This window comes from Pongo pygmaeus, chromosome 8, assembly GCF_028885625.2.
Source record: "Pongo pygmaeus isolate AG05252 chromosome 8, NHGRI_mPonPyg2-v2.0_pri, whole genome shotgun sequence".
Taxonomy (NCBI): domain Eukaryota; kingdom Metazoa; phylum Chordata; class Mammalia; order Primates; family Hominidae; genus Pongo; species Pongo pygmaeus.
The window spans coordinates 100,628,889-100,656,109 of record NC_072381.2 but is presented as its reverse complement, the minus strand read 5'-3'; the positions used below and the strand labels follow the sequence as shown (position 1 = coordinate 100,656,109).

Below are 27,221 nucleotides of genomic sequence, written 5' to 3'. Positions count from 1 at the left end.
ATCAAGGTCTAGTTAAACTGTAAAAGGAGATTTTAAAACTACTGGTATGAAATTGTCTAGTGCACTGTTTAACACCCATTTTATACATGGATTTCGTTGCTACAAACCACAGAAAGTACATTTGGTTCAGTCTGTTGACCAAACCTCTAGATTCACACACATGTTAATACACAATGAATTTTACAGCAGAAGACTGCCTCAAAAATGTAGAATCTTCAGTGTCAATCTTAGTTTGAAGAGAACAATGAGGAATTTAAAAGTTTCTATTTTTGTTCAAATTTGTTAATGCTTTTTTTTTCTTTTTTTCCCCCGTCTTTTCTTAAGTTTTCAATATTTAGAATCCAATGATGATTTGCTCTTGAAACATAGACATAGAAACAGACTTCCTAGGTAATGGTCCCAGCTCCCAAATCCTCAGGCTTCCACTCCAGCAGGCAGCCTTGTGTCCGTAGGCAGCACCCACTCCCCTTGCTTTTGAGTTCAGCTTTCTGTGTTGATACAGTTCTCCCAGTGTGCCCCTCCTTGTTTGAGCCAGTCTCCGTGTTTGTCTTTATGTCTTTATGCTCATTTCTTCATTTCCTCCTCTGCTTCCCGTCAGCCTCCCAAAAAGATATGGGATTATACTCCTGGAGACTGCTCTATCCTTCCTAGAGAGGATAGAAAGGTAATTCCGCTGTGCCTCCTCCGTTGGACTGTGTGTGCTCTCTAGCCTTGGTTAGTGTGAGTGTGTTGTGGGTTTGTTTGTTTGTTTTCTTAAATCACTTTTGAAAAAACTTGATGCTTTTTTTTTTTTTTTTTTTTGGTTTGGTAATACAACTATGTAACAAATTCTCTAAGACATATACTAATGTTTAGAGGTTTTTAAAGCAATTACGTATTCTTCTGACATAGTATTTGTTACCATCACCACACTCTGAAAAAAGAGCAAATAGCCATTTCCTTAAAGGTAGGTTTTTGTAGTTCTCTTTAGCAAGTAGAATAGCTTTTTGAAGCTCTGATGACTTCAGGATTTCTGCTTTATATGCCTAATGTTACATTCTCTGTTTTCATGTCTTCAACTAATTTCCAGTGAGCTCTTGTGTTTTAATCATGCTATCTTGGCCGTATGAAAGTATAACACTAAGAAAAAAATTCATTTTTTTCAAACTTAACCTTCCATTCTTTCTCCCTTTCCTCTAAACTAAAACCTTCTTTCCCATCTTTTCTTTCTTGAACCAGACTAATCTAGACAAAGATCTCAGCCTCTGCCAGACAGAGTTAGAGGCAGATTTAGAAAAAATGGAGACGCTTAATAAAGCACCCAGTGCAAACGTGCCACAGGTATTTCCTAGTTTTTCTCATGCCATCAGTTCCTTTTCAAGCTGTGCTTTGTTTTCTTCTTTGTTCTATGGTTTTTGATGTAGTTGAGGTGACAGACGGTGATGCTGGCTATTTTAGGCTGCATGGCTTTCTGACTCCTGTTTTAGTCTCCTTCCCCCACCCCTACCCAGTTCATTTTTGCTTGGTTTTCTTTTGAGCTTGGCATCTTCCTTAAAGGGGATTCTTCAAATATATGCAGAGAGGCTGCTGATTGAAACTACTCTCCCACCTTATTCTCTTCCTCTGCTTTCCAGGGGCGACCTTTTAAGTTCCCTTCCTTTGCCTCTGTCTGCCTTCTCTGAATTTTCAGGGAGCCATTTTTGGCAGTTTCCCTGTCTTTTTTGCAGCCCTGGGAGATACCAACCTCAAAGATCAGTTTCAAAAACTCAGCAGCAGTGCTTTGGGTACCCTTTATGTGCATGACGCTCTCAGAGTAGTAGTGTTTGTCATTTTAAAGGTCAGAAAGTTCTCAATGAAAAATGCACTCAGAGGTCAGATGGCCTGGACACACAAAAAAAGTGTTTGAAACTGAGCCTGCCTTGATATTTTAAAGGGAGCTATGTCAAAATGTGGTTTATTAGAGGGTATATGAGAGAGAGTAAGAGAGAGAGAGAAAGACATCATGGTAAGTAGGTTTCCAAGGAGGAAAAAACCAAATGTTCATAGAACTGCCTGGAGGGCTCCCTGACAAAACAAAAGAGACTCTTAAAAGGAAAAGGTATCTTTAGAGAAGGTACAAAAGGAGGCCGGGCGCAGTGGCTCACGCCTGTAATCCCAGCAATTTGGGAGGCCGAGGCAAGTGGATCACTTGAGGTCAGGAGTTTGAGACCAGCCTGGCCAACATGACGAAACCCAGTCTCTACTAAAAATACAAAAATTAGCCAGGCATGGTGGCAGGCCTCTGTATTCCCAGCTATTTGGAAGGCTGAGGCAGGAGAATTGCTTGAATTCGGGAGGCAGAGTTTGCAGTGAGCTGAGATCACACCTCTGCACTCCAGCCTGGGTGACAGGGTGACAGAGCGAGACTCCGTCTCAGAAAAAAAAAAAAAAAAAAAAGATACAAAAGGAATATAGAGCTGAGGAGGCCAGGAAGGGTCCACAAACCATGACAGGAAAAGTGGAAACTGCTGATGGACCCATGCCACACTTAAGCAGAACCAAGACAGATCTCCAGCCCCAGTGACTTGGGCACAAAAGTCATGAGAGCAGCAGAGACTCAAACCAGGGAAGGGGTGACGAGACCGGGGATTTGGTCTGGGACAAGAGAGTCAGGAGCCAAGGAGCTGCAGGTTGCTTGAGGGTGTTAGGAATTGGGGATCCAGAGACAGCAGAGCATGAGGAAGCCAGCAGGGCCAGGGGTTAGGCTCAAGCTCTCCCTCAGCGCTTGAAGGAGCCACCAGAGGCACTGCACACATGGGTGAGGCAGACAGGTGATGGGCGGGGCAGGCGGGGTGGGGTTAGGGGCTGAGTTTCCAATTAGGGTGAAGGAACCAGATTAGCCACTGTGGAATTGAAGGTCCCAGGTGAGAAGAGATCACAACTAGCCCTGGAGTGAGAATGGTGACCGTGGCTGTGGTGAGAGCCCTTGCTCGGTGTGCCAGCATGCAGTGAGGAGGGCAGATGCAAGCCAGGTCACTGAGGATGTTGCAGTGGGATACTTTAATTAACTGGTGTAAAGAGCAAAGAATTGGGGGATGGGATTAAGACAAAGACAACCTTAGGGTTTTGGCCAGGCAGCTGGAAGAATGAGGATATGAGCACGTCACAGAGGAAAGCTGGGAAGAAAATCAGGGCAGAGGCAAGGTGAGGGAGTTGGCTTTAGGTAATTGACCTTTGAGGTGTTGATTGGGTGTCATATAGGTAATATCCGGTAGGCAGTTGGAACTCTAAAACTAGAGTTCTTGGAAGAGGCATGGGCTTAAGATGGGGATTGGAGTCGCCTGAGGAGAGGCGATGGTTGAAGCCCTGGGAGTAGAAGAAGACACCCAACTAGGGAGTAGATGAAAGATTGAAGAGGGAATTGTGTTGAGAGAAAGGATGTGAAACCAAGAACTACCCATGGGGACATTGGGTGATGTGGAACAGGAGAAGGGGAGAGGGAGAGAAAGAGTTCACGGAGGCGGAGGGAAAAGCGAGTGATGGAGCAAGAGGAGAAAGCGTGAGATCTTCCCAGAGGTCCAGAAAGGTGGACTCCCAGGAAGGTCAGTGGATGTGATGACTAAGATGTTTCCAAAGGCTTTGGAGGTTGCTGGGTGAGTAGTTCTTGGGAGTTACAGTATATGGCAAAGAATCTGGAGCCTGCAGAGGTACAGCACTGAGTGAAAAGATATGGCCGTGGGAGGAAGGAAGGGAGGGGAGTGTTCCCAGAGGACTCTACAGGGTCAAAGTTTTTTCAAGGTAGAAGACCGGACAGGACAGGTGTTCAGAGATAGGAGACTCAAGAAGGAGACGATGGGCAGGCAAGACAGTGCAGCCAGAAGGGCTGGAGGATGGATGTGAAGGTAAGAGGGGTGTGCTGTCTCAGGAATAATGGGGGTGGCATGGGGTACAGTCCTCATCCCAGAGCAGAGGTGCCCTCAGAAATGAAAACACACAAGCCCAACATGTTTCAGCAGGCAGGGGGCTAGTGGGTGAATTTGCCTCTCCTTCCCTGTCATTTCCTTTTCTCTCTTTCACAATCTCTTCCTTTTCTTTCTGTCCTTTCCTTAAATTTCTCTTCTCCAAATAGCTAGTTTTTCTTAAAATGGTCATTATTAGAGATAAGGCTATTATTTAAGGTAGAAGTATCTTTAAAATTAACCTTTGCATTGATTTATTCAACTACTCCCTTATTTTTAAAAACAAGCATATCAAAGCATTTGCATTTTTCTCTCCAAGACAACAGAAACCCTACAGAATTATGTTGCTTTTTCTCTGCATGTAGCTCTTGGTTGTTTTCTTCCTTTTGTGTGGTGCCTGGTAATTTTATAAAGCATTCCCTTATTCATGCTGAAGTGATCATTAATATGGTTGGTGAAATTGCATTTCTCCCCATTTCTTCGCTCCTAAATTTGCAGGCATACACAAGTTATCTAAATACAGTGTGGTATTTTAAAGTATGCTTTTGTACATTCTGGACCTAAAGTGTTGGGTGACCCTCTCTCTGGATGTGGCATTTGGGGTGCATGAAGGGCTCTGCATTGGGCTCAGAGGGGGGTCTGAGGGCTGTGGAGAAGCTGGTGGAGGATGTGCTGTCCATGTCACTAAAGCATGTTGGCCCACAGTGGGCCATTCCATTGCCCAGTGACCTGTGACAGAAGATGAGTATGAGCCAGGAGGCCTTCTCCTGACCCACCCAGAGGGCCTTGGCTGCATCTACTGGAAGGCAAAAGACCAGGAGTAGGAGAGCCCACCTGCCCATACATTCTCCTCCCAGAGAAAGAGCACTGCCCTCCACCAGCACCGAAGACCTTTTCCTTCCAGCCCCCCTGACTTCCAGAGGTCCTGATCTAAACTAGGAAAAGAAATTGACCTCTCTCTTTTTCCTCTTGGCTTGAAACATATGAGTCAAAATAAATCATCTACATTATTTTTTTTCTTCTTTTTTTTCTTTTTTGGACATTTACAGAGCTCAGCCATCAGCCCTACTCCAGAAATTTCTTCAGAGACTCCTGGATAGTAAGTTGCCATTTTATTTTGTTTACATTGCTTACTATGTTAAATGTCAGAAATGGGAAGAGAGAAGCTTATGTTTTGGACCCAGAGTGTGTTTTGTTTGTATCAGCCTAATGGCTCTGAATGATGTACAGTTTGGTGATAAGAAGTGATCTAATTATAGTCTTCAAATTATTTTTCATCTGTTCTGTCTTCCTCCTCTTCCAAATTAATTTTGTGATGATTTGTATTACCTTTCATAAACTTTTCCCCATTTTAGCGTCTTTACCTTTAGAATGGGAGTTTATTTGTCTAAGTTTAGAATCAAAGTTCTTGCCTGGCATGGTGGCTCATGCCTGTAATCTCAGCACTTTGGGAGGCTAAGGCAGGAGGATCACTTGAGCCCAGGAGTTCAAGACCAGCCTGGGCAACATAGACCCTGTCTCTACCCCCCCCTCCCCAAAAAAAAGGCTGGGTATGGTGGTATGCACCTATATATAGTTCCAGCTACTTGGGAGGCTGAGGCAGGAGGATCTCTTGAGCCCAGGAGACTGAGGCTGCAGTGAGCTGAGATTGAACCACTGCACTCCAGTCTGAGTGAAAGAGCCAGACTGTCCCAAAAAAGAAAGAAAAAAAATCTCATTTGCTGATTCTTACGGGGAAGGTGAGTGTGACTGAGACAGGCCACATCTGGTGTAAAGATTGTGGGAGGGGGCCGGGTGCAGTGGCTCACACCTGTAATCCCAGCACTTTGGGAGGCTGAGGCAAATGGATCACCTGAGGTAAGGAGTTTGAGATCAGCCTGGCCAACATGGTGAAATCCTGTCTCTACTAAAAATACAAAAATTAGCCAGGCATGGTCCTAGCTACTTGGGAGGCTGAGGCAGGAGAATCACTTGAACCTGGGAGGCGGAAGGTGCAGTGAGCCAAGATTGCGCCATTGCACCCCAGCCTGGGTGACAGAGTGAGACTCCATATAAAAAAAAAAAAAAAAGATGGGGGGAGGGAGGTGCCGAGAAGGGGCTAATTTACCTGATTCTCATATAGATGGGCATCTGTTTTCCTCTGTCAGTTCTTAGGACTCTGGCTGGATGATGCATGCATACCCCACTCCTTTGTGGGGTGCCACCAGCCTCTTCCCCTGCCAAACCATCCTGAATCCTATAGCAGATTGCCTTTCTCAGCACGTTGCTGTGAAGCTGTTATCCCAGCTGAAAATGTTCAGTGCTACCCTCACCTCCTGTTCTATATGTGATAAATAGCAAACATTTTAGCTTGTATAGATAGGCCCTCGTGGAGCCTTCCTGTACCCAGGCTCACGTTAGTACCTCTATGGCCCTTACTTCTGTTGCTGTATACCTGACATATACTCTTGTATTTTTATAATTGCTAGTGTATTATAAACTCCTCAAGGGCAAGGCCCCAGTCTTCACAGTGCCTGGTGCACCCAGTGAATTTAGGAAAGGAGCTTGTTCTGGTAGGAGCTTTTCTTATTTTGTCACCATCACATCTGTGTCTTGTTCTTTGAAATATGACAATGAGGGGAAGACACACCTATTACCTATTCTAGTAGGGTTGGATAAATCCACAATGAGCAGAGTTGCTGAGTGTATAAGGTTTTCTTTGACAGATATTGTGGTCTCTGGGACATATCCTACCTACATTGCTGGAGAATGTGCTTTACAGGAAGAGTTTCATTTGAAAGTCAGCAGGGATTTGGGTATTTTGGTGGAAAAATGGAAAAACTTTAATCTTTTTAGGGTAGTGATCAAAAGCTTTAGCTAGATCCATCATGTTAATTTTTCTTCTATAAATATGTGTGTTTCATGATCAATATACCCAGGAGCATAAGAAGAAATTAAGAAGACATTAAGACAGCAGCTAGAGAAGGACTGCCTTAGGGAACAGTTCCCACCTTGGAGAAGGACTGGTGTAAAGTCTCTTGCATTCACTGTGAGGTTGGTGACTCAGTCACCAATATGACAGGTGTCAGGGCTCAGGTGTAGCATCAGAACCCGTGTCTCCTACTCTGGCTCTGCAGCTCACTCCCTTTTAAAGAGCTTCCAATTGAGCCGGGCCTTCAGCTCTAAAAATGACAATAAGTCACAGGTCCTCTAGATCCTAGAGATGTGCCTTCAGAGGTGAAGCCCACCAGATGACCCTAGGCTACCTGCGGATAAAGGGTGTGTCCTCAAGGCCACAGCTCCGAGCAAGCTCTCCTTGGTCCCCCAGGCCACCTCTTTATTCTCAGCTTGTCACTTTGGCAGTCCTGACTGCCCATGTTAACCCTGCTGCCTGCTCTCCTCCTTTACCTACTCACCTCCATCCCCCTAAACTGCACAAGACAGAAAGGGCTTCATGGGGCAGCTGGCAGAGTGAATTCCCTAGCTCTACTGGATCCAAGGCACTAAGCTCTGTATTCTAATAGGAATGTAGATATAGTCCCTTAGTAGTTTTGGGACAAAACACACACACACACAAATAAGGTTAGTAAATGAAAAGGCCAAGTGGCAAATGCTACCACAGGCAGTCAGGATAAAGGAGCACAGGTATTGAATAACATCATTTTAACAATTTATCAGGCATTTACTACCTGCCAGGTCCTGTGCTTGGTATTTTATCTACCTTACCTCATTTAATCCTCTGAACATTCCAGGATGAGGCATTATTTTTAATCCCCATTTTATAGATGAGGAAATAGGCACATCAAAGCAGTGTAATGCCATAGTTCCTCAGCAGGTTCAGGGCAGAGCCATATCCAGATTAGGGACAGTGACGCTCTAGACCAAGGGACTAGGGTTGGCACTAAACTCTCATCTGCCCCATACTGATTCAAAATTTGGTAATAAGTTAGCAGAAGATATACTAAGGTTTAATGTTTTCGAGCTATTAAAAAACAATTTAGACCGGGCATGGTGGCTCACGCCTGTAATCCCAACACTTTGGGAGGCCAAAGTAGGAGGATCACTTGAGGCCAGAGTTCAAGACCAGTCTGGGCAACATGGCAAAACTTCCTCTTTACAAAAAATACTTTAAAAATTAGCTGGGCTTGGTGGCGCACGTCTGTAGTCCCAGCTACTCGGCAGGCCGAGGTGGAGGATTGCTTGCCTTGGAAGCGGAGGTTGCAGTGAGCCAAGATCGCACCACTGTACTGCAGTCTGAGTGACAGAGCGAGACTCTGTCTCAAAAAAAACCAAAAAACAAACACCCCCCCACACACACACACAATTTAAGCAACTATTTATGATATTGGGTTAGCAGGATTGGAGGGTACTAATGTAAGCTGACTAAAAGAGCAAATTGTTTTCAGACACTGTGAATGTGCGTGAAGATATTCAATCTGTTAATTTACCAAGAATTCTTATTTATATCACTGAAAATAGGTCTTCAAAGCCTCTGTTTTTCAGCTCTCATGAAATACTTGGCAGGAATAAATGAGTTTTTTCCTCCTGCTATTCTACCATTTGGGGATTTTTCAGTAATCGGGCTTGGTTTTCCCCCAGTTTATCCAAATGAGTAAGTTTTTTTATATCTGGAATTGGTGAGGAACCAGCCTAAATGGGGTGCCTGACACGAAAGCGTACAGTAAATGTTTGCTCAATGAATGGATGGATCTGTAAATCTTAATTAACTGAAATCCAACTTGGTTAGCACTGAGGCAAGCAGCTTGTAAGTTGAACCTAGCGCCTTTTACTGGTTGGACAGGAATGATGTGTAGTCAGAAACATTGGCAGGACTTGACCTTAACCCAAAGAGTGAAGGAGGAGGAGTCACAGGTGGCCCAGGTTCACAGTTTTGTGGCAACTGAAGAAGTGATGGCGTTGTTTTAAGTCCACTTTAATATCTTGGACAGACTTCAGTTGATAATTTTATTAATTAACACTGATTACATATGATAATATTAAAAGAACTGGGAACAGAGAGGAATTCACCCATAGTCCCAATATCCTAATACAACTACAAGTCCTTGCCTTCAATATATATATTTTTTATAATTAACATCACAGTGTGTGTCCAGTTTTGTACTTTATTTTCCTAGCATTTCAGATCTATAAATCAGTAGTGGTGAAACTACTCATTACTTTCGTTTCAATGTATTTCAGCATTGATTAACTTCCTTGCCTAACCAAAGAGCTTTACTCTATTTGACCAGCAGGTGGCACTCAAGAACAAGCTGTTCTTCCCCGTATGGTGATGGTAGACTAGCAAACGCTTTTTCCCCTTAATCTGATTTGAGAACCAAACACAGATCATAACCTGAAGAACTATATGAAACAGTAGAGGTCCTCCTGGACTTTACAAATGTGTCAGAAATCTGTATGCATATAGGCATTTAATCTTATAGAATCATTTATTCCATTAATATTTATTGAACAACCATGCAAGTTACCACAGACATGCAAGGATTAAGAAGATAAACTCCCTGCCCTCAAGGGGTTCCAGGTGTAATAGGGGAGACAGATTTGTAAGTAACCAGAGTCCAGTGGGGTAAATGCAATGATGGGGCCCAGGAGGGAGGAGTGAGCACCTATTGTTTTGTGGAGGAAGAAATGTTAAGCTTTATAGAGGAGGTGCAAATATAATGTGAATAACAATATCATTATAAATATAATTTTTTTCATGCAGTACAAAAGGCTATAAAATGAAACTTCTAGAGGATTATCTAGACTTCCTCCCACAAAGCCACAGTTAACAACAGTTAGGTTTTTTTTCTTCTTCTTCTTGAAATAACTAAATTATTTTGAATGGTGAATGTAAGCTTTATGAGGCTGGAACTTTTTGTCCGTTCTGTTGCCTGTTGAATCTTCACCTAGGAGAGCGATTGACACTTAGTAGATGCTCAGTAAATATTTGTTGACCGAATAAATGAGCAGTAGAATGACATGATGAGATCTTTTCTAGACAGAGATGACTGGAGGGCATCAGGGCTGGAGACTTGGGGAGCAATGTGTGTTTGTTGTACAGTTGTAGGTGAGTGATGATAAGGCGGGAGATGGAGAGTAGAGGGATTAATGTGAGCTGTGTCAAAGACAGGGAAGAAGCAGGACTTGGTGACTGATTAGGCTTAAGGAGCAAGGAGAGAAAGAAGGGGACCGATTTCCTGAGCTTTCTGGGTTGTGTGATGGAAGATGGTTTGGGACATGTTGAGTTTAAGATGCCTGAGAAACATTCAGGTGGATGTCTAGAAGGCGGTTGAATGTATGTGTCTGGAGCTCAAAAGAAGGGTCTGTGTACATAACAGATTTGCAGGTGGATTTCTTGTACAATCTCCCCATGCCTATTAGTTTTGCAAGTGAAAGAAATTGCGGCCAAGAGAAATAGACTGTTCGCAAGTTTTTAAACAAGAGTCGGTTTGCCTCCGCTGATCCACATTCCTTGCTGGAGTCAGGCAGGAATCCCAGTCTCCAGGACTCTGTCCACTGCCTCCAGAGCCTGCCCATTAGCACAATTGGAAACAGTTGCCCCTAGGATGATTGCTCTGTTCTCTCAGTTTACTCTTCCAGTGAGTGTGTTTTTGTTGAATCCCCTTGAAACTCAGCAGCCAGCTCTGCATCTTAGCCAGAGGCTGAATTCTCTGTGCTAGCTCTTCTTGCTTGCTCTTCCTGAACCAAAATCTGGCTTAATCAAGGCTGCTCAGAGCTGAGCTTCTGAACTTAACTTGTTTTGTTAAGTACTCAGGTGCTATTCCTGATTGGGCCTTTCTCAACCAGCTGAGGGGATAAGGCTGCTTCTCTCATCCTCTCTGGTACACTTGGACAGAGCAAGTACTCTGTGACCTTGGGCAAATGCCTTTGACATTCTGGTCTTCAGTTTCCCCTTTTGTACAGTGAAACAAATGGTCTCTCTTCAACATTAGAAGATCTGATGGATATGATACACTTAAAAATATTGTTGTGGCTGGGCATGGTGGCTCATGCCTGTAATCCCAGCACTTTGGGAGGCCAAGGCGGGAGGATCATGAGGTCAGGAGCTCAAGACCAGCCTGGCCAACATAATGAAACCCTGTCTTTACTAAAAATACAAAAAAAAAAAAAAAAATTAGCCAGGCGTGGTGGCAGGCACCTGTAGTCCCAGCTACTTGGGAGGCTGAGGCAGGAGAATCACTTGAACGTGGGAGGTGGAGGTTGCAGTGAGCCGAGATCACACCACTGCACTCCAGCCTGGGTGACACAGCATTGTTGTAGAGCTCTTGGGTATTGTTTTTAAACAAGGAGTGCCTTGGTTTCAAAATGTTACCCATCTGGAAAAAGCATGTTTTGTTAGCTTTGGTATCAGAAAAAAAAACAATTGGCTTGGCAAATCCATTCTGAGAGATTTCCTGAGTGCTAGTTTATCATTCTGGTAGGAAGCAGGAAAAAATGGTGATAATGGGTGGAATAAGGCCAGAGAGTGAGGTGGCTGAGGGGTTGGGGTGGGGTGAGATCTGACTATTGGTGAGGTAGAGCAGAGGTGTGAAGTCAGGCAGCCAGTTATAGTCAAGAGTCATGACAGAACAAAGTTATTAGGAACTTAGGAAGATGGCTTAGAAGTTCTGGCCAGGCTGGGCGTGGTGACTCACTCCTGTAATCCCAGCACTTTGGGAGGTCAAGGTGGGCAGATCACCTGAGGTTAGGAGTTTGAGATCAGCCTCACCAACATGATGAAACCCTGTCTCTACTAAAAGTACAAAAATTAGCCAGGTGTGGTGGTGCACACCTGTAGTCCCAGCTATTAGGGAGGCTGAGGCAGGAGAATCACTGAACCTGGGAGGCAGAGGTTGCAGTGGCCAAGATGGCGCCACTGCACTCCAGCCTGGGCGACAGAGTGAGATTCTGTCTCAACAAAAAAAGTTCTGGCCAAAGCTGAGGCAATTCAAAGGATAGCAGGCACAGCAGAATGGAAGCTGCTGTCAATCACTCTGTTAAAAGAAAAACTTTAGACAAATTAAATTTAGCAGATTTATTTAAGGCATAGAAGGATTTATGTTCAGGCAGCCCTTAGAACCAGGGGCAGTTCAGAGAGCTTCACCCAGCAACATGGGCAGGCAGCATTTATAAACAACAAAAGACAGCGAGTACAACTACAGCTGGATTGGTTGCAACTTCACAGTTGCCTATTTGGGCATTTATATAGACGTGGGCTGATCAGTTGGCAGCCTGGGATTGGCTGAAGCTTGGCTGCTGTGATTGGCTGAGACTCAGCTACTTGTTATAAGAGCATACTCTTAGATTGTAGTTTGTTTACATAGTTAGGTTGCAGAAGAATAGGAACTCAAAGTATGGATGCAGCCTCAAGCCCAATTTAGTTTACTAATCTCCAATGCTTAAGGAGGTGTGGTAGCCCCAAACCAAGGTGGGAGGGGCTTCAGACACCATACCTTCAAAAGAGATCTCAGTCACCACAGCTTTTGGTCAACAAAGATAAAGGACAGCTATTCATGGATGTTTTTGCTGTTGAAGTTATACAGAAAAGAGGAAACATAGCATTAAACTGAAGGGCAAAATCAGAAAATGCAACCAAAGGGAAGAGGGTGGATAATGAATAGGAAATTTAGAAAAGGGACATATTTATTTTTAATTAGGAAACTCAAAATTATAAGCCAGTTTAGATCAACTCACATTTATTTAAATTGGCATATGGTGCCACAGCCTTGCAAGCTACCCTTAGGTTCTTCCATCTCCTCTAAGTAAAGAGGAAAAGCATTTGACCTCCACATCCAGGCCAGAGTGAATGAAGAGGGCCCTGGGGGAGCTCTGACCCCCACCCTCGGCAGTCCCCTGAAATAGGGTATATAAAGCCCTTAGCCCCAGGTGGGTACAAGGTGAGGCTCAGTAAGTGGCAGCTCTGCGAGGGGATTACCAGCGCCAGAAGCAATAGTATTGCTCAGGGGACTTTATTATTCTAAGGTGGAGATGTCGAGGTATTCTACCAGAGTCCCCACCTCTTTTCCATTTCTGACTCGTGTGTCTGGTGCCGCTCATCTTAGGGGTGTATTCGTGGTGAGTAACACTCAGCAGTGATGGTGTGTATGGAGCTGGAGCATCCCTGAGCTCCCTCTGGTTCCTGTGTGTGCAAGCCACTGCCTCCTGAGTTGTAGGAAAATGTTGTATCTGTTAATAAAACAGCAGCTGAAGGTTGAGCACAGTGGCTCATGCCTGTAATCCCAGCACTTTCAGAGGGCAAGGTGGGAGGATTACTTGAGGCTAGGAGTTCAAGATCAGCCTGGGCAACAGAGTAAGACCTTGTCCCAGCAAAAAGATAAATTAATAAGCAGTAAAATAAAACAGGAGCTGAGAGAGAATACTATCCGTGTAGTGCTCAATGGCCTGGTTCAAGTTCCAGCCCTGCCATTCTGCTAACCTGCCTACTTTGACAAGTTACTGAATCTCTCAGTGCCTTGTTTCCTCACCTTAAAAATGGCAGAAGTAGGATTGTTAGGATTGAAGTGATAATGATAATAGGCACGGTGCCTGCCACATAGGACGCCTCACCAAGAGGTGTGTAGAGTTGTTTTTGCTGTCATTATCAGTGACCATGGGGACTCAGAGGCTGCAATTATGCACAGAACGAAAGGCCAGTTTCCCGGAATGTAAAAGCATCACATTATTGATTGTTGCTGGATGGGTAGAGGAAAATATAGCTGGACAGATGTGTGATCAAGCAGTCACAGTTTGTGGCCCCCGTAGAAGCTAGTTGGGGGGAATATGGGTGTTCACGCTGTAATTAATTCTTTAAGCTGTTCTATATGTTAGTTGATGTTCGCAATGAAACAGAGGGATGAAGGAATTCCACCTAGCAATGGGTCTTCAGAGCTGAAAAATCTATTTTGATACCAGTAACCTGAGTTGGGTAGAAATAAAAGAAGCTCAGCAGAAGCCTATGTGGTTCTGCGGGACAGGAGTCATTCACTTAACTGAGAAATGTGTGTGTGTGTGTGTGTGTGTGTGTGTGTGTGTGTGTGTATATGCGCATGTCTGTGCGTGTGTGTGCATGTCTGTGTTTGCGTGTGTGAATGACAGTGTGTTAGTGGCAGGCATAGAAAAGTGGGATTAGGAGAGGGGAGGGACTCGGTGAGTAAGTGCCCTTAATTTTTTTTTCTGTGCCTCACCTCATTCCAAAAGGAATTTGTGGTAACTTGCAGAAATACCTCGATGTTAACAAGATAAAAATAAATGGAAGCTATAAAGGAGCAATCCTTTATGCTTATACTACATGTCATGTCATAATCTTCTGAACACAAACTTCGAAAGAAGTGAGTGCAAATGTGGCTGTAATAATACTAAGAGCCCATAGAATCCCAGATTCCAGTTTCACTTTGTCACTGATTTTCCTGGAGACTCAAGACAGTTGGGCTTCCCCCTTTCATTGATGATTTTATATTCCAAATGCTTATGAAGAATAACCAAGAAAAATAATCCAGGTAGTGGACTTGAAGTAGCTGACACTGCCTGGCTATGTGACAGAGGCACTACTCATGTCCTTGACTGCACCATCTTGCGTGCAGCCATTGGATCCTCCTGCCCTCCCCTATGTGTGATCCTCCCCCTGTTGTCCCCCATCCTTCCTCCAACCCTTCTTCCCCAGGCAGCGTTCCACAGAATTTTTCTTTTAAAGCACAAGTGTAGCCATTTCGATTAGAGAACTTTGGTGTTTGGGCAGGATTCCTGAGCACTTAGGGCTCCATGGGCCTGTCTGTAGAAATGTCTGTCTAAATAAGAGCACTCTTTAAAAAGGACAGTTCTTGATTAGGATACCAGGTATATTTCTTGTCCTCAGCAGGTAATGTGCTGTTTGAAAAATGTTAAAAGCACTAACTCCTATTCTTATCTTTATTTTTTCCATTTTCTCTCTTTCTTTCAAAATTACCTGTTCATAGTATATATTCTTCCAACTTCCATGCAGTGAAGAGGGAATCAGATGGGGCTCCTGGGGATCTCACTAGCTTGGAGAATGAGAGACAAATTTATAAAAGTGTCTTGGAAGGTGGTGACATCCCTCTTCAGGGCCTGAGTGGGCTCAAGCGACCATCCAGCTCTGCTTCCACTAAAGGTAATTAACTGGGTGACGCCTGCAGGCCTCTGTCTCCCATCCACCTCCATTCACTGAGCGTCGGCCGTGGTGAACCTCCAGCAATGGGGATAAGTCCTGCCTTGTTCAGACCCACATCCAGGCCTCAGAGCCCTCTTAAATTCCCTCCCCTATTTTCTTACCGGCCATTTTTCTTTCTAGTTTTAATAGTTTCTGTTCCTTTGACCTCCCAACCTTGCTCTCCTTCAAGATTTCTCTCTCTCTCTCTCTCTCTTTCTCTCTCTCTCTCTCTCTCATTCTAATTACCTTTTCTTAGAAATTAGCTGAGCTTTAGCCATTCCTAACTCTAGCAGGGTAGTCATTTTTTTTGTTGTTGCATCCTTGCACCTGCTTTGCAGCACAGATTATTTTGCTTCCGGACATCGACTGGAAATTTTTTAAAAGCCCTTATGACAAATGAGCATGTTACCTCTCCTTTTTCTTTTTAGCAGCTTTCAGCTTTAACCTAATGGGTCTATTTATTTTATTCTGCATGCTTACCAGTGGATCGTAAAGGTGGGAATGCTCACATGATTTCTTCATCTTCAGTCCATAGCCGAACGTTTAACACTAGCAATGCATTAGGCCCTGTGTGTAAGCACAAGAAGCCCCTGTCAGCTGCGAAGGCCTGCATTTCGGAAATCCTTCCTTCCAAATTCAAACCCAGGCTCTCTGCTCCCAGCGCTCTTTTGCAGGAACAGAAGAGTATCCTCTTACCCTCAGAGAAGGCTCAAAGCTGTGAGAACCTTTGTGTTTCTGGTTCTTTGAATGATTCCAAAAGAGGCCTCCCCCTCCAAGTGGGAGGGAGCATTGAGAACCTGCTCATGCGCTCCCGACGGGATTATGACAGCAAGTCGAGCAGTACCATGAGCCTCCAGGAGTACACCACCAGTGGTAGGAGGCCCTGTCCTCTCTCAAGAAAGGCTGGGATGCAGTTCACCATGCTTTATCGGGACATGCACCAGATCAACCGATCTGGCCTCTTCCTGGGCTCCATCTCCTCCTCCTCGAGTGTGCGGGATCTTGCCTCCCACTTTGAAAAGAGTAGCCTGGCGTTGTCCAGGGGTGAGCTGGGCCCCAGCCAGGAGGGCTCGGAACACATCCCCAAGCACACCGTCTCTTCCCGCATCACCGCTTTTGAGCAGCTGATTCAGCGGTCCCGTTCCATGCCATCCCTGGACCTGTCCGGACGGCTGAGCAAGTCTCCCACACCTGTGCTGTCCCGGGGCAGCCTGACCTCAGCCCGCTCGGCCGAGTCCCTACTTGAGTCAACCAAGCTCCGTCCCAAGGAGATGGATGGGATGAACTCCAGTGGGGTCTATGCTTCCCCAACATGTAGCAATATGGCACACCATGCCTTGAGCTTCAGGGGCCTTGTGCCTTCTGAGCCTCTCTCCACCTGCTCTGATGACGTGGACCGCTGTTCAAATATCTCCACTGACAGCAGAGAAGGCAGTGGCAGCAGCGTTCACGGAGATTTCCCCAAACATCGCCTCAACAAGTGCAAGGGCACCTGCCCAGCCTCATACACCCGCTTCACCACCATCCGGAAGCATGAGCGGCAGCAGACCTCTAGACAGCCCGATTGGCGCCTGGATGCCAGAGGGGACAAGAGCACCCTCCTCAGGAACATCTACCTAATGAGCCCTCTTCCTTTCCGGCTGAAAAAGCCCCTCCACCACTACCCCAGACAGCCTTCCCCTGGTGACTCCTCAGGCCTCCTGGTGGGCCAGAAGCCAGACCTCCCCAGTCAGCCCCATCAGGACCAGCCCCCTTCTGGGGGGAAGCCCGTGGTTCCCACACGCCTGTCTTCCCGACACACCATGGCCAGGCTTAGCCGCAGCTCAGAGCCCTCTCAGGAGAGACCCACAGCCCTGGAGGACTACCCAAGGGCCATTAATAATGGAAACTCCGTGCCATACTCAGACCACAGCCTGGACAGGAACAACAACCCACAAAGTGAACTGGCACCATCCCGCGGAGGTGGCATTTTGTGTGTTTGCCTAGTCTCACCTGCCCGTCCCTCCACTTTGCTTGCATTATCCCGTCCTCCTCTGTGCCCTTGGTGCTCATTTTCTGGTCTGTCCTTTGTTTTCTGTTTGTTTTGCTTGGCAATTAATCATGGCTCGTAGTGGCTGCACTTCTTTAAAAACAAAGCCCCCATGTCATTTAGACTAACCACCAAACTGTGTTTCGAAAGAAAAATTGGCCGTTTAGCTCAACTGAGAAATGTGTTCATTTGAACTCTTGAACCCCTTGCTGTTTGCACCAATCCCCAACATACCCCATGGTTTTTTGAGAGGCAGCCTCTCTCAATGGCCGGCCCTATATGTGTGTGAGTGTGTGCGTTGTCCCTATAAGGTCCTGCACGCCTCTTTGTAGGGACACTTTACAAGGAAAGTTCTCTCATTTTGCTCACCTTTTGCCTTCTGATTAGTTTTCTTTGCATTAAACTGGTTCACAAATAAATCCAAAAAATGGGGTGGGGGGTGGAATTTTTTTTTCCTTCAGAATTCGACCATTGATCATTAATCAAGAATGACTTCAAAATTTTGATATTTATAATAGATGAAAGGTGAACTCTTTTCGCAAGCTGGTTGCCAGCAAAATCTTCGCCTGTTTTAACTCTACTTTGTTGTTTTAAAGATTCAGAATCGCCAAGACATTTTATACCAGCTGATTACTTGGAATCCACAGAAGAATTTATTCGAAGACGTCATGATGATAAAGAGGTAAATCCCATCTTTTAAATCTCTTAGCTTTTGCTTGGAAAAATGTATGAAGAAAGTACAGATTCTAGACATCTGTCAGAGAGGTGACATGATCTAGCAATTAGAGGCAAAAATTGAGGCTTTCACAAGTGATTTTTTTATATGACATAGGCTCAATCACTTCTCTTTTAGTGGACTTTTCCAAAAAGTAGGACTGATGTCCCCACAGCCACTAGGTTATAAATGCCAAGTCCAGCCAGCACTGCTGCATGGGAGATACAGAAAGAGATTGTCCACTGCTGCACTTAATGCCCTGTAAGCTAGAAACCAGAGTTTGCTCTTTCATCCCCCCTCAACCCCACCGTTGATAATCCCTAAGGAAATCCGCCTACATATTTCTCCAATACTGCCCACCCCTCTGTTGGCACAAAGCATTGTTCAAATTGAGCAGGATGCAATAGGAGAAAGAGGAAAATGAAAAATAGTAATGACCTTGATACATTTTATAAAACAACTTGAGGAAGTTGCCTATAACTCTGTTGCCTTCAATTCAGAAGACGGCAGATACACCAAGAAATGCTGGAAAACCCCAGCCAAGAACTTCAAAATGTGGATATTTTCTTGTAGCTACTGAAATGCCTGTCCTGCCATGGGGTGACTGTCAGGGCCTGGGAAAGAGCCCCTTTTCTCGGGGATTTGGGAAGAGGTAGTTCTTAGTATCAGCCAAATGGGCAAAATCACAAGCTTCTGCTGGGATAAAGCATTATGATGATACATGCTTTCTGGGCCTCACATCCCCAAGAAAAAGAGTCCTAGAGATTAAACAAGCTCCCAAGCCCATATTCCTGAAATGAATTAAGAGCTGGAAAAATCACCTTGACCTAGTAGCAGTGGGGGAGGGTGTGCGTGTGTGCACAACTCTGTCCTGTTCACGCTCAAGTCTGAAGCCCTTTTTCTCTGTTGTTCTGCTTTGTTGAGTACTTCCAGAGTTTAGGTGGGGTTTCCTGAAGGATTTAGGGTAAGGGTGACTTGGGGATGAGTAGGATGATGATAATTATTGCCACCAGATGGTGAAACAAAAGACAAAAATGAAACCACCATGGCCAGGTGCAGTGGCTTATGCCTGTAATCCCAGCACTTTGGGAGGCCAAAGCAGGTGGATCACTTGGTCAGGAGTTTGAGACCATCCTGGCTAACACAGTGAAACCCCATCTCCACTAAAAAATACAAAAAAATTAGTCGGGCGTGGTGGCGGGTGCCTGTAATCCTAGCTACTCAGGAGGCTGAGGCAGGAGAATCGCTTGAACCTGGGAGGTGCAGGTTGCAGTGAGCCGAGATGGCGCCATTGCACACCAGCCCAGGTGACAGTGCAAGACTCCGTCTCAAAAAAAAAAAAAAAAAATGAAACCACTATACCTCTCCCCATCTCCAGGCACAATTGAACAGTATTCAATAAGAAACTTGTACCTGTCCATGGAAAGAAACAAGAGGAAGCATTTGATGTACAGTTATTATTTGTAATAACTCACTAATGATGAGTGTCCATCAGGCCATAGAGCAGATTCATTTCTATAGCTCTTTGTTAACTATTTCCTGCCACAAGATACAAGATTCCTATGTATGTAGGCCAGGGCTGCTATGATGAAGGAAGATGAAATTCCATTTTAGTAATATAAGCCCTAGTCTCTGACCTAGAAGGTTTTATGGGACAATTCTTGCCTACCACATGGGAGGTGTAGTTTATCTAGTGGTTTAGCAATTGATATATTAGAAGTTACAAAAGAAGGCGAGCAATTGTCTCCTGAATAACACTGGCTCATAGATTCTTAAAAGTTTTGTGTCTTTATCCATGGTTTTTGGCTTATGTGGTTAAACTACAGGGCTGAGGGACTTACTAAGGTCAGATTCAAGTACTGGATTGGGAGCTTTGCCCCATTTGATGTCCACTTCCACTGATTATGTTTAACTCCAGCCAGAACACAAGGGGCCTTGAGTAAGAACTGTGGCAGTCTCAAGCATCACTCCATTCCCATGGCTACAGAAACAGCTCACACTCCCCAGCTCATGGGGTGTCAGTCAGGCCCTCCCCATTGCAAATACTTTATCATTAACATGGATTTTCAGAAAATGAGAACATGTCAGACTTGGCAGGAACATTAGTGGTCACGTGGCGAAGCCCCTGGTTTAGTCCAGGAAAGGACCACAGCAAGGTAGTAACTTGCCCAGGGCTGGATAGTAAGTGAACCTAGACCAATAGCAGAGCTAGAAACCAGGGCTCCAGATGCCTGGACCAGCACTCTTTCTATGGCACTGGGCTTCGCAGAGGACTTTCTCATGTCTTTTCTAATTTAATCTTTACAACTTACTTGAGTACTGGAAATCCCACAGCCATTTGATGAGTTGTCACTTTGTTATTTGTAGTCTTTGGAGAAAAATCGGGCACACCCTCCTTTGGGGGTGTATGTCACATGAGGCATTTAATTGCCTGCTGGACGAAGCCTACTGTCTTCCAATGCTAAGAATTATCAGTTCTAATTCATGCTTTCCTACAAGGAAAGTTAATCCCAGAAAAGTAAGATTGTTTAGTATCAGAAAACACATTAAAATTCTGTTCCATGGGGTCATTTTAATAGGCATTGAGGGCATTTGGTAAAAAGCAACATTGTTTGATTTCTCAAAGAAGCCTTTAAAAATAGAAATAGATGACTTTTTCCTTACTGTAAGAGAGAATATTTCTTCTAATCCCAGGTACCATTATTCTTAGGGTTTTTTAAATATTTATATTCTCTGTCATTCCCTTTAACTCAGCTTCATTTCACCCAGTGAAGAAATCATTCAGTAAAAAAGTAACTGATGCTCTCTGTCAGCCACATAATTAGCCTTTGGTGCATATCCTAAGGCCTTCTAAAAATTGTGCCTAGGGGAAGAGTTGGCTGCCTAGAAGGGGCATCATCCTTTCTGAAATGGGCTGCTCCACTCTGTCAAGAGCATATTAGAGTAATAGATACAGGAAGCACAAAAATGACCTGGTGCCATAGACTTCACTAGCAAAAGCCTATAGCAGGTTTAATAGGCCTGAGATGGGCAGGAGGAATTGGCCAGCCCTGGTCCTGCCAGGGGAATACGCTGTGGGAATATATCCCTGCCTAAAAACAGGGTAGAGATGGCACTTCCAGCCTTCTGCTGCCAGCCCAGCATGGTTGGGAATGCCCTGGATGTGCCCCCTGGCTCACCTGGCCTTTTGCTGCCAGAAGCAAGAGGCTTTGGGCTGAGCCGGGGGTAGGTAGTTTGCTGGACAGTGTAATCATGTGGAATCATCTCCCTACCCCGGCTTTCCCAGTGAAGTGCTGCCTCCTTTCTACAGTGCATGGAGGGTGGTTACGATGGGAGTGTTAATAGTTGTGGCTCTAAAGCCCTTCTGACAGCTGACCCTTAAAGCCTCTGCCCCATTCACCCAGTACCTCCTTCCCTAATTACTTTTGTTGGCAGTTTTCTAATATGCTGGAACAGATGATTCACTGCCCATTTTATGCAATTTTATGGCAGAAACTTTTAGCGGACCAGAGACGACTTAAGCGCGAGCAAGAAGAGGCTGATATTGCAGCTCGACGCCACACAGGCGTCATTCCGACGCACCATCAGTTTATCACTAATGAGCGCTTTGGGGACCTCCTCAATATAGACGATACTGCAAAAAGGAAATCTGGGTCAGAGGTCTGTTTTGGTCACCTCAATCTGCTGCTTGACCCAAAGCAATATTTGCCTATTTGCTCCCCTCAGCATTGCCCTCTGTAGGCCAATTTAGTTCTCCAAACAGCATCTGTCATCCTGGCCTCCCTTAGGCTTGCTTTGGCTTCTTGTGGCTGGTAAATAGACATGACCCCATTATGTCCTGTGCTGTGTATGTTCAAGCATGCCTGGCTGGGGGACCGGGATCTGCTGGCACATGCCCCTGTTGCATGCCTTGGAGCATTGACTGCCTTCATGAGTCCAGCCCTCCATATCCTGCATTTTATCATGCTACTGTGTTGCCTGTGCATTCTGCTTAGAAATCTTATACCTGAGTCCATATGCATTGGTAGCTATGGTGTGGACAGTTACACAATTCTTCTTTGAAGAGATGGTTAATGAAACTTTACAAAAGTTAGCTTAACAATAATTTATGCCATTTACAAAGGCCTCCAAATTTAGTGACATTAATTTTGAAATAGAGAACAATGCTGCTGCTCACATGTAGGTGGATGAATTGTGTGAAGTGTTCAGCAGTGCTGCAGTAGTGTGCCTCACTAAAGAATTTTGAAGCCCAAAGACTTTCGCAGTTAGGATAAACCCACAGAGGGTAAGAGAGTTCTCCAAGGGACGTTTCATTTGTTCTTTTAGTTTTGACGTTTCCAAGCCTAGATTATGAAAGCTTAATATTATAAAAGGAAAGAGAAGAACAAACTTTTAAGTGATTTTTATCCAGATCTTGGCCTCCTGCACTAAGGTCAACATGTCGAAATTCTCATGCTAGCCAAATGCTGCATCTTGCGTAAGAGTTTATGCTTTGCCATGTAACCCTTAAGTAGCGCTGCTGAAGATGATATCTTTTAGGGAAAATGGGTATGTCTGGGATTTGGGGTGGGAGCTAGGGGAATGGGGGAATAACACCCAAAGTATGTACTGTTTTATAACCTTTCAGTACAGTAGGTTAATATTTGTTTCTATCTTTTTTATTTTATTTTTTATTTATTTTTCTATCTAGAATATCATTGCCTATCTTTTTTTTTTTTTTTTTTTAGAAATATGACTGGGCATAGTGGCTTACACCTGTAATCCCAGTACTTTGAGAAGTCAAGGTGGGAGCATTGCTTGAGCCTAGGAGTTCGACACTAGCTTGGGCAACATAGTGAGACCCCCCATCTCTAATTAATTAATTAATTAGATAGATTGGTAGATAGCCAGGTGTGGTGGCACATGTCTGTAGTCCAAACTGCTGGGGAGGCTGAGGCAGGAGGGTTGCTTGAGCCTGGGAGCTCAAGGCTGCAGTGAGTCATGATCATGCCACTGCACTCCAGCCTGAGCAACGGAGCAAGACCGTGTCTCAAAAAAAAGGGTGTCTGGGAAGATGAGGTAGTGAAAAGAGGGAACCAAATTAAAAGAAAGAAAGCTGGCCGGGTTTAGTGGCTCAAGTCTCTAATCCCAGCACTATGAGAAGCTGAGCCAGGAGGATCACTCACGGCCAGGAGTTCGAAACTAGCCTTTGCACCATAGGGAGACCTCATCTTTACAAAAAAAAATATATATATTGAAAAATTAGCCAGGCTTGGTGGTGCACGCCTATAGTCATAGCCACTTGGGAGGCTGAGGTGGGAGGATCACTTGACCCCAAAAGTTCAAGACTGCAATGAGCTATGAACACATCACTCCAGCATGGGTGGCAGAGTGAGATCCTGTCTCAAATTTAAAGAAATTTGAGCCTGTCTCAAATTAAAAGAAAAAGGAAAGCTGGGGAAGAGAAGGAGACTCTAAAGTGATGGAGAAAAAGAAAATCTATCAAGGAAGAAGCAAAAGTTAGCGAATGTTAATTGCAAGGGAAAGATAGCCCTTGAGCCCTCAACATTCCAGCTCCTCCTCAAAATGGCCCTTCTCAGAAGGCTCTGGACATGGTTTGTCCTCACCGACAGTCCTGCCTGCTTGTAGGTAGAAGAAGATGGGAACAGTTGAAGGCACTAGGGCTGCACACTTACACATGTACATGATACATGCAAACAGAAATGCACCGTGGGTGGAATAACCACAGGCAGAGGCAGGCAAACTCTGCTCAGTGAGCCTGCCTCCCTTCTAGAGCAATGCTTCTCAAACTCTGACAAATGCGTTAGCATCCCCTGGAGGGCTTGGTAAAATACAGACCCTGGGTCCTATCTGCAAAGTTTCTGATTCTGCAGTGGGGCCTGAAAATTTACATTTTTAACAATTTCCCAGGTCATATTGATTATACCAGTTTAGGGACCACATTTTGAGAATCACTGCCCTAGAAGTTGACTGTGGACTTGAAAAAGTAGAGACCAACACATCCCAGGTGCACCACACTGTGTCAATGCACTTCAGTCCCATTCAGTAGGACTTGGGTGACCACAGGTTCTGTGTAAGACCCTATGGGAGGCAGAAAGAACTCAGTCTCTGTGCCCTTGGGGAGCTGATAGTGGAAGCCTCCCTCTTATACAGTTATCTCTGTCCTGTAGTAAGTAATACAATACTGTGAAAGCCAGAGGAGGGAAAGATGGATTTAGTCTTGGGAGCTGTAGGGAGATAAAGAGGGAGAGGATGTTGCTTTGTATAACCATCGATGGCTCACATACACGTCTCAAGAGTTCAATGGAATCAGTGAATTTTAACAGGCCTTTAATGAAAAAAAACTCACCACCCCACATTATTAACCTAAGTCCACTTACAAATTAATCATAAACTACACATCTATATAATTATATTGATTTAATTGATAGGAGATATTGTTTTGACAGAACTCAGTTACCAAAGTGTGAATGTGGGGCTGCTTTGGTACACATTTTTTAAAGTTCACACAGCTCTATAGCTGGGTGACATGAGGTAACCTACTTCCTTGTGTTTTTCTATTGAAATCACTGTGAAATTCTTATCCTTATAATTTTGGTCATTTAGTTTTCTCCTGTGAACTTGTCATTTATCATTAACCCCACATCCATTCTTTTCTTGTTCACCTGCAACTGTGAAATTATGCCCTTTGGTTACAGACACAAACACAGGTATTGAAATTGTGTGACTTTAACTTGATTATAAGGTGATCATTCACTTGGCCCCTGTACGTATGGTATAGATAGGTAGACAGATGAAAACATCAATGTGAAAATGCAGACTTTAAAAATACCTGTGGTAGGCTAGGCACAGTGGCTCACACCTGTAATCCCAGCACTTTGGGAGGCCAAGGCAGGAGGACCGCTTGAACCCAGGAATCTGAGACCAGCCTGGGCAACATCATGGGACCCTATCTGTATAAAAGTTACCCAGGCGTGGTGGTGCATGCCTGTAGTCCCAGCTACTCAGGAGGCTGAGGTGGGAAGATCACCTGAGCCTGGGGAGTCAAGACTGCGGTGAGCCATGATTGTGCCACTGCCCTCCATCCTGAGCAACAGGGCAAGACGCTGTCTCAAAAAAAAGAAAGAAATTCCACAGCCGGGTGTAGTGGTTCACGTCTGTAATCCCAGCACTTTGGGAGGCCAAAGTGAGCAGATCACTTGAGGCCAGGAGTTAGAGACCAGCCTGGCCAACATGGTGAAACCCAGTCTCTACCGAGAAATACAAAAATTAGCCCAGCGTGGTGGCACATGCCTGTAGTCCCAGCTACTCGGGAGGCTGAAGCAGGAGAATTCCTTGAACCTGGGAGGCAGAGGTTGCAGTGAGCTGAGATTGTGCCACTGTACTCCAGCGTGGGAGACAGTAAGACCCTGTCTCAAAAAAAAAAAAAAAAAAAGAAAAAGAAAAAAAGAAATTCCAGAGAGAGGAGGGGGTAGGAGGGGGTTCAGCTGAGGTGTAGCAAATAGATTTGACTGGAACAGGAACAGTGTAATAGAGATAAAGGCAATTCCGTAAGAGTAGGGAGAAACTACCCAAAGGCCTTCACCTATGGCAGGAATTGAGATTTGAACTGAGGGAAAGTTGAGAGCAGCAGCCAACTTCAAAGCAAGGAAGAGATGTGAGGAAGAATGTTAGGAATGTTATTTGTGCTCCTGGGTGACAGATTAGAGTGAAGAGAATGTGAAATCAAAGGAAGCTTTGTGTCAATGGAAACTAGATGTCAGCTTTGAGCAACAGGGTTGTGGAGGGATGGAGGTGTGGAGGGAGGTCCCTCCTGACTTAATGACACGCTTGATCAGGAAGTGGAGAAGGGGCAGAGGCTGACTCAGACCTGGGCATCTGGGAAGAGAGGGCTACCCAACAGGATTGGAAGTCTTGGCAGGAGTCATTTGAGCTCAGGGACCACTTTATCTGGCTTTTTGGATGATGTCACAGACCATGAGAAATATATGGAGTTGGAGATGATGTGAGAAGTGAATTGGCATTTCATCTACTTGCATATCATAATTTAAGCAAATAGATGTCTCTGAGGAATAAGACAGTAGATGAGGAACATCTTAGGACTTCTGGCTCACTTCGTCTTTTTGTTTGTTTGTTTTTTTAATAGCCATGGTCCACATGTTTTGAGGAACTGGTACCTCAGCTTTGGGACCTTTCTAACCATCTCTTCCCCAGATCTGGCTGTTTTTAGGGGGATTCTCATGAATGACATATATAGTTGACTAAACATTTATCTAGTGTTCTACTAAGGTCAGACAAATGCAATTTTGCCGAGATTTCTACGCTAGAACAAACTGGCTAGAGTGAATTTTTCTGCTTTGCTTTCTAGAAATTTGTGAAAATGTGTCCTTGTTGTACATGAATCCTGATTTTAACTTGTCATTGTTTCTTATGTTCAGATGAGACCTGCCAGAGCCAAATTTGACTTTAAAGCTCAGACACTAAAGTAAGTGCCACCAGTTATATTTATTTATCTTTTTAGCTGCCTCTTTGAAACACAGCAGTTTGTTTGTAGAGTCGGAGAAATAACAATTATAAAAATTGTTGTTAAAAAAAAGAACAAAACAGTAGTTCATAGAGTTTGCTATGTGCCAAACACTATTCAGAGTACTTTGCTTATGTTAATTCATTATGGAGTGGGTGCTGTGATGATCCCCACTGTTCAAATGAAGAGACCTAGGGACTATAAGGTTAAGGAACCTGCTCAAGCTGGTGTGATAGAGTTGGAATTCAAACCTAGGCAGAGGTTGGGGTCTTATACCCTGCGCCACCCTGCCTCCTCCTATGTAGGGGCTCTATTTGCTCAAGTGGTGGCTTGATCTGACCCATCTTTTCTGTGGAAGGATCTAGACCAGTCTCTAGGGAGATAACTTTACCCATTTTGCTACAACATCCCAAGAGATTAAAGTCTTACATGAACCCACAGGAGACTAGCGTTTCTCTGAAGTGTGTTTCTCAGAGTGCTAGCCCTGCAAGATTTTTCTCAAAAAGAGAGTTCTGTTGTAGAATGAGTTGGGAAACACTGCATGCTATATCTATACCTCCCACCCACTTTGAAGAGATACTTTGTTGATGACATATTAATAGCTCCAGAAGTCTTTCAAGAAGGGAACCTGAAACACGATTTGGGAGATGCTACCAAAAACTGGGTTCCATAAGGAAACAGCTGGCTTTTTATCTAATTATGGATTTAAATAGTCCATGAGTTCTCATTGGCAGCTAAAAGTACAATGGTCAGTGGCTACCCCATTGTCCTGCAGATGGATGGTTGTACATCTTGTGATCAGAGGGAGAGCTCCCTGTCCTTAGATGCTGGGAAATGCTGTGTGGAGCTAATCAACCATGGTTCTGATCTCCTGCATCACAAAATGAGTGACC

At 44.6% G+C, this 27,221-nt stretch overlaps 1 protein-coding gene across 39 annotated transcripts in view; it reads left to right on the top strand.

Annotated features, from left to right (window-relative positions):
* SORBS1 (sorbin and SH3 domain containing 1) overlaps positions 1–27,221 on the top strand; it is a 249,691-nt gene that overhangs the window by 188,773 nt on the left and 33,697 nt on the right. For 18 of the 39 annotated variants that reach the window (XM_054503067.2, XM_054503053.2, XM_054503066.2 and 15 more), the window contains 5 exons: positions 4,967–5,016; positions 14,849–15,021; positions 17,686–17,771; positions 21,297–21,464; positions 26,243–26,289. In XM_054503067.2, the coding sequence (XP_054359042.1) occupies positions 4,967–5,016; positions 14,849–15,021; positions 17,686–17,771; positions 21,297–21,464; positions 26,243–26,289 (524 nt within the window). Of the gene's footprint in view, positions 1–598; positions 665–1,218; positions 1,321–4,966; positions 5,017–14,848; positions 15,022–15,543; positions 17,023–17,685; positions 17,772–21,296; positions 21,465–26,242; positions 26,290–27,221 lie in introns of all 39 variants that reach the window. The other 21 variants (XM_054503055.2, XM_054503046.2, XM_054503042.2 and 18 more) reach the window with 5 other exon arrangements.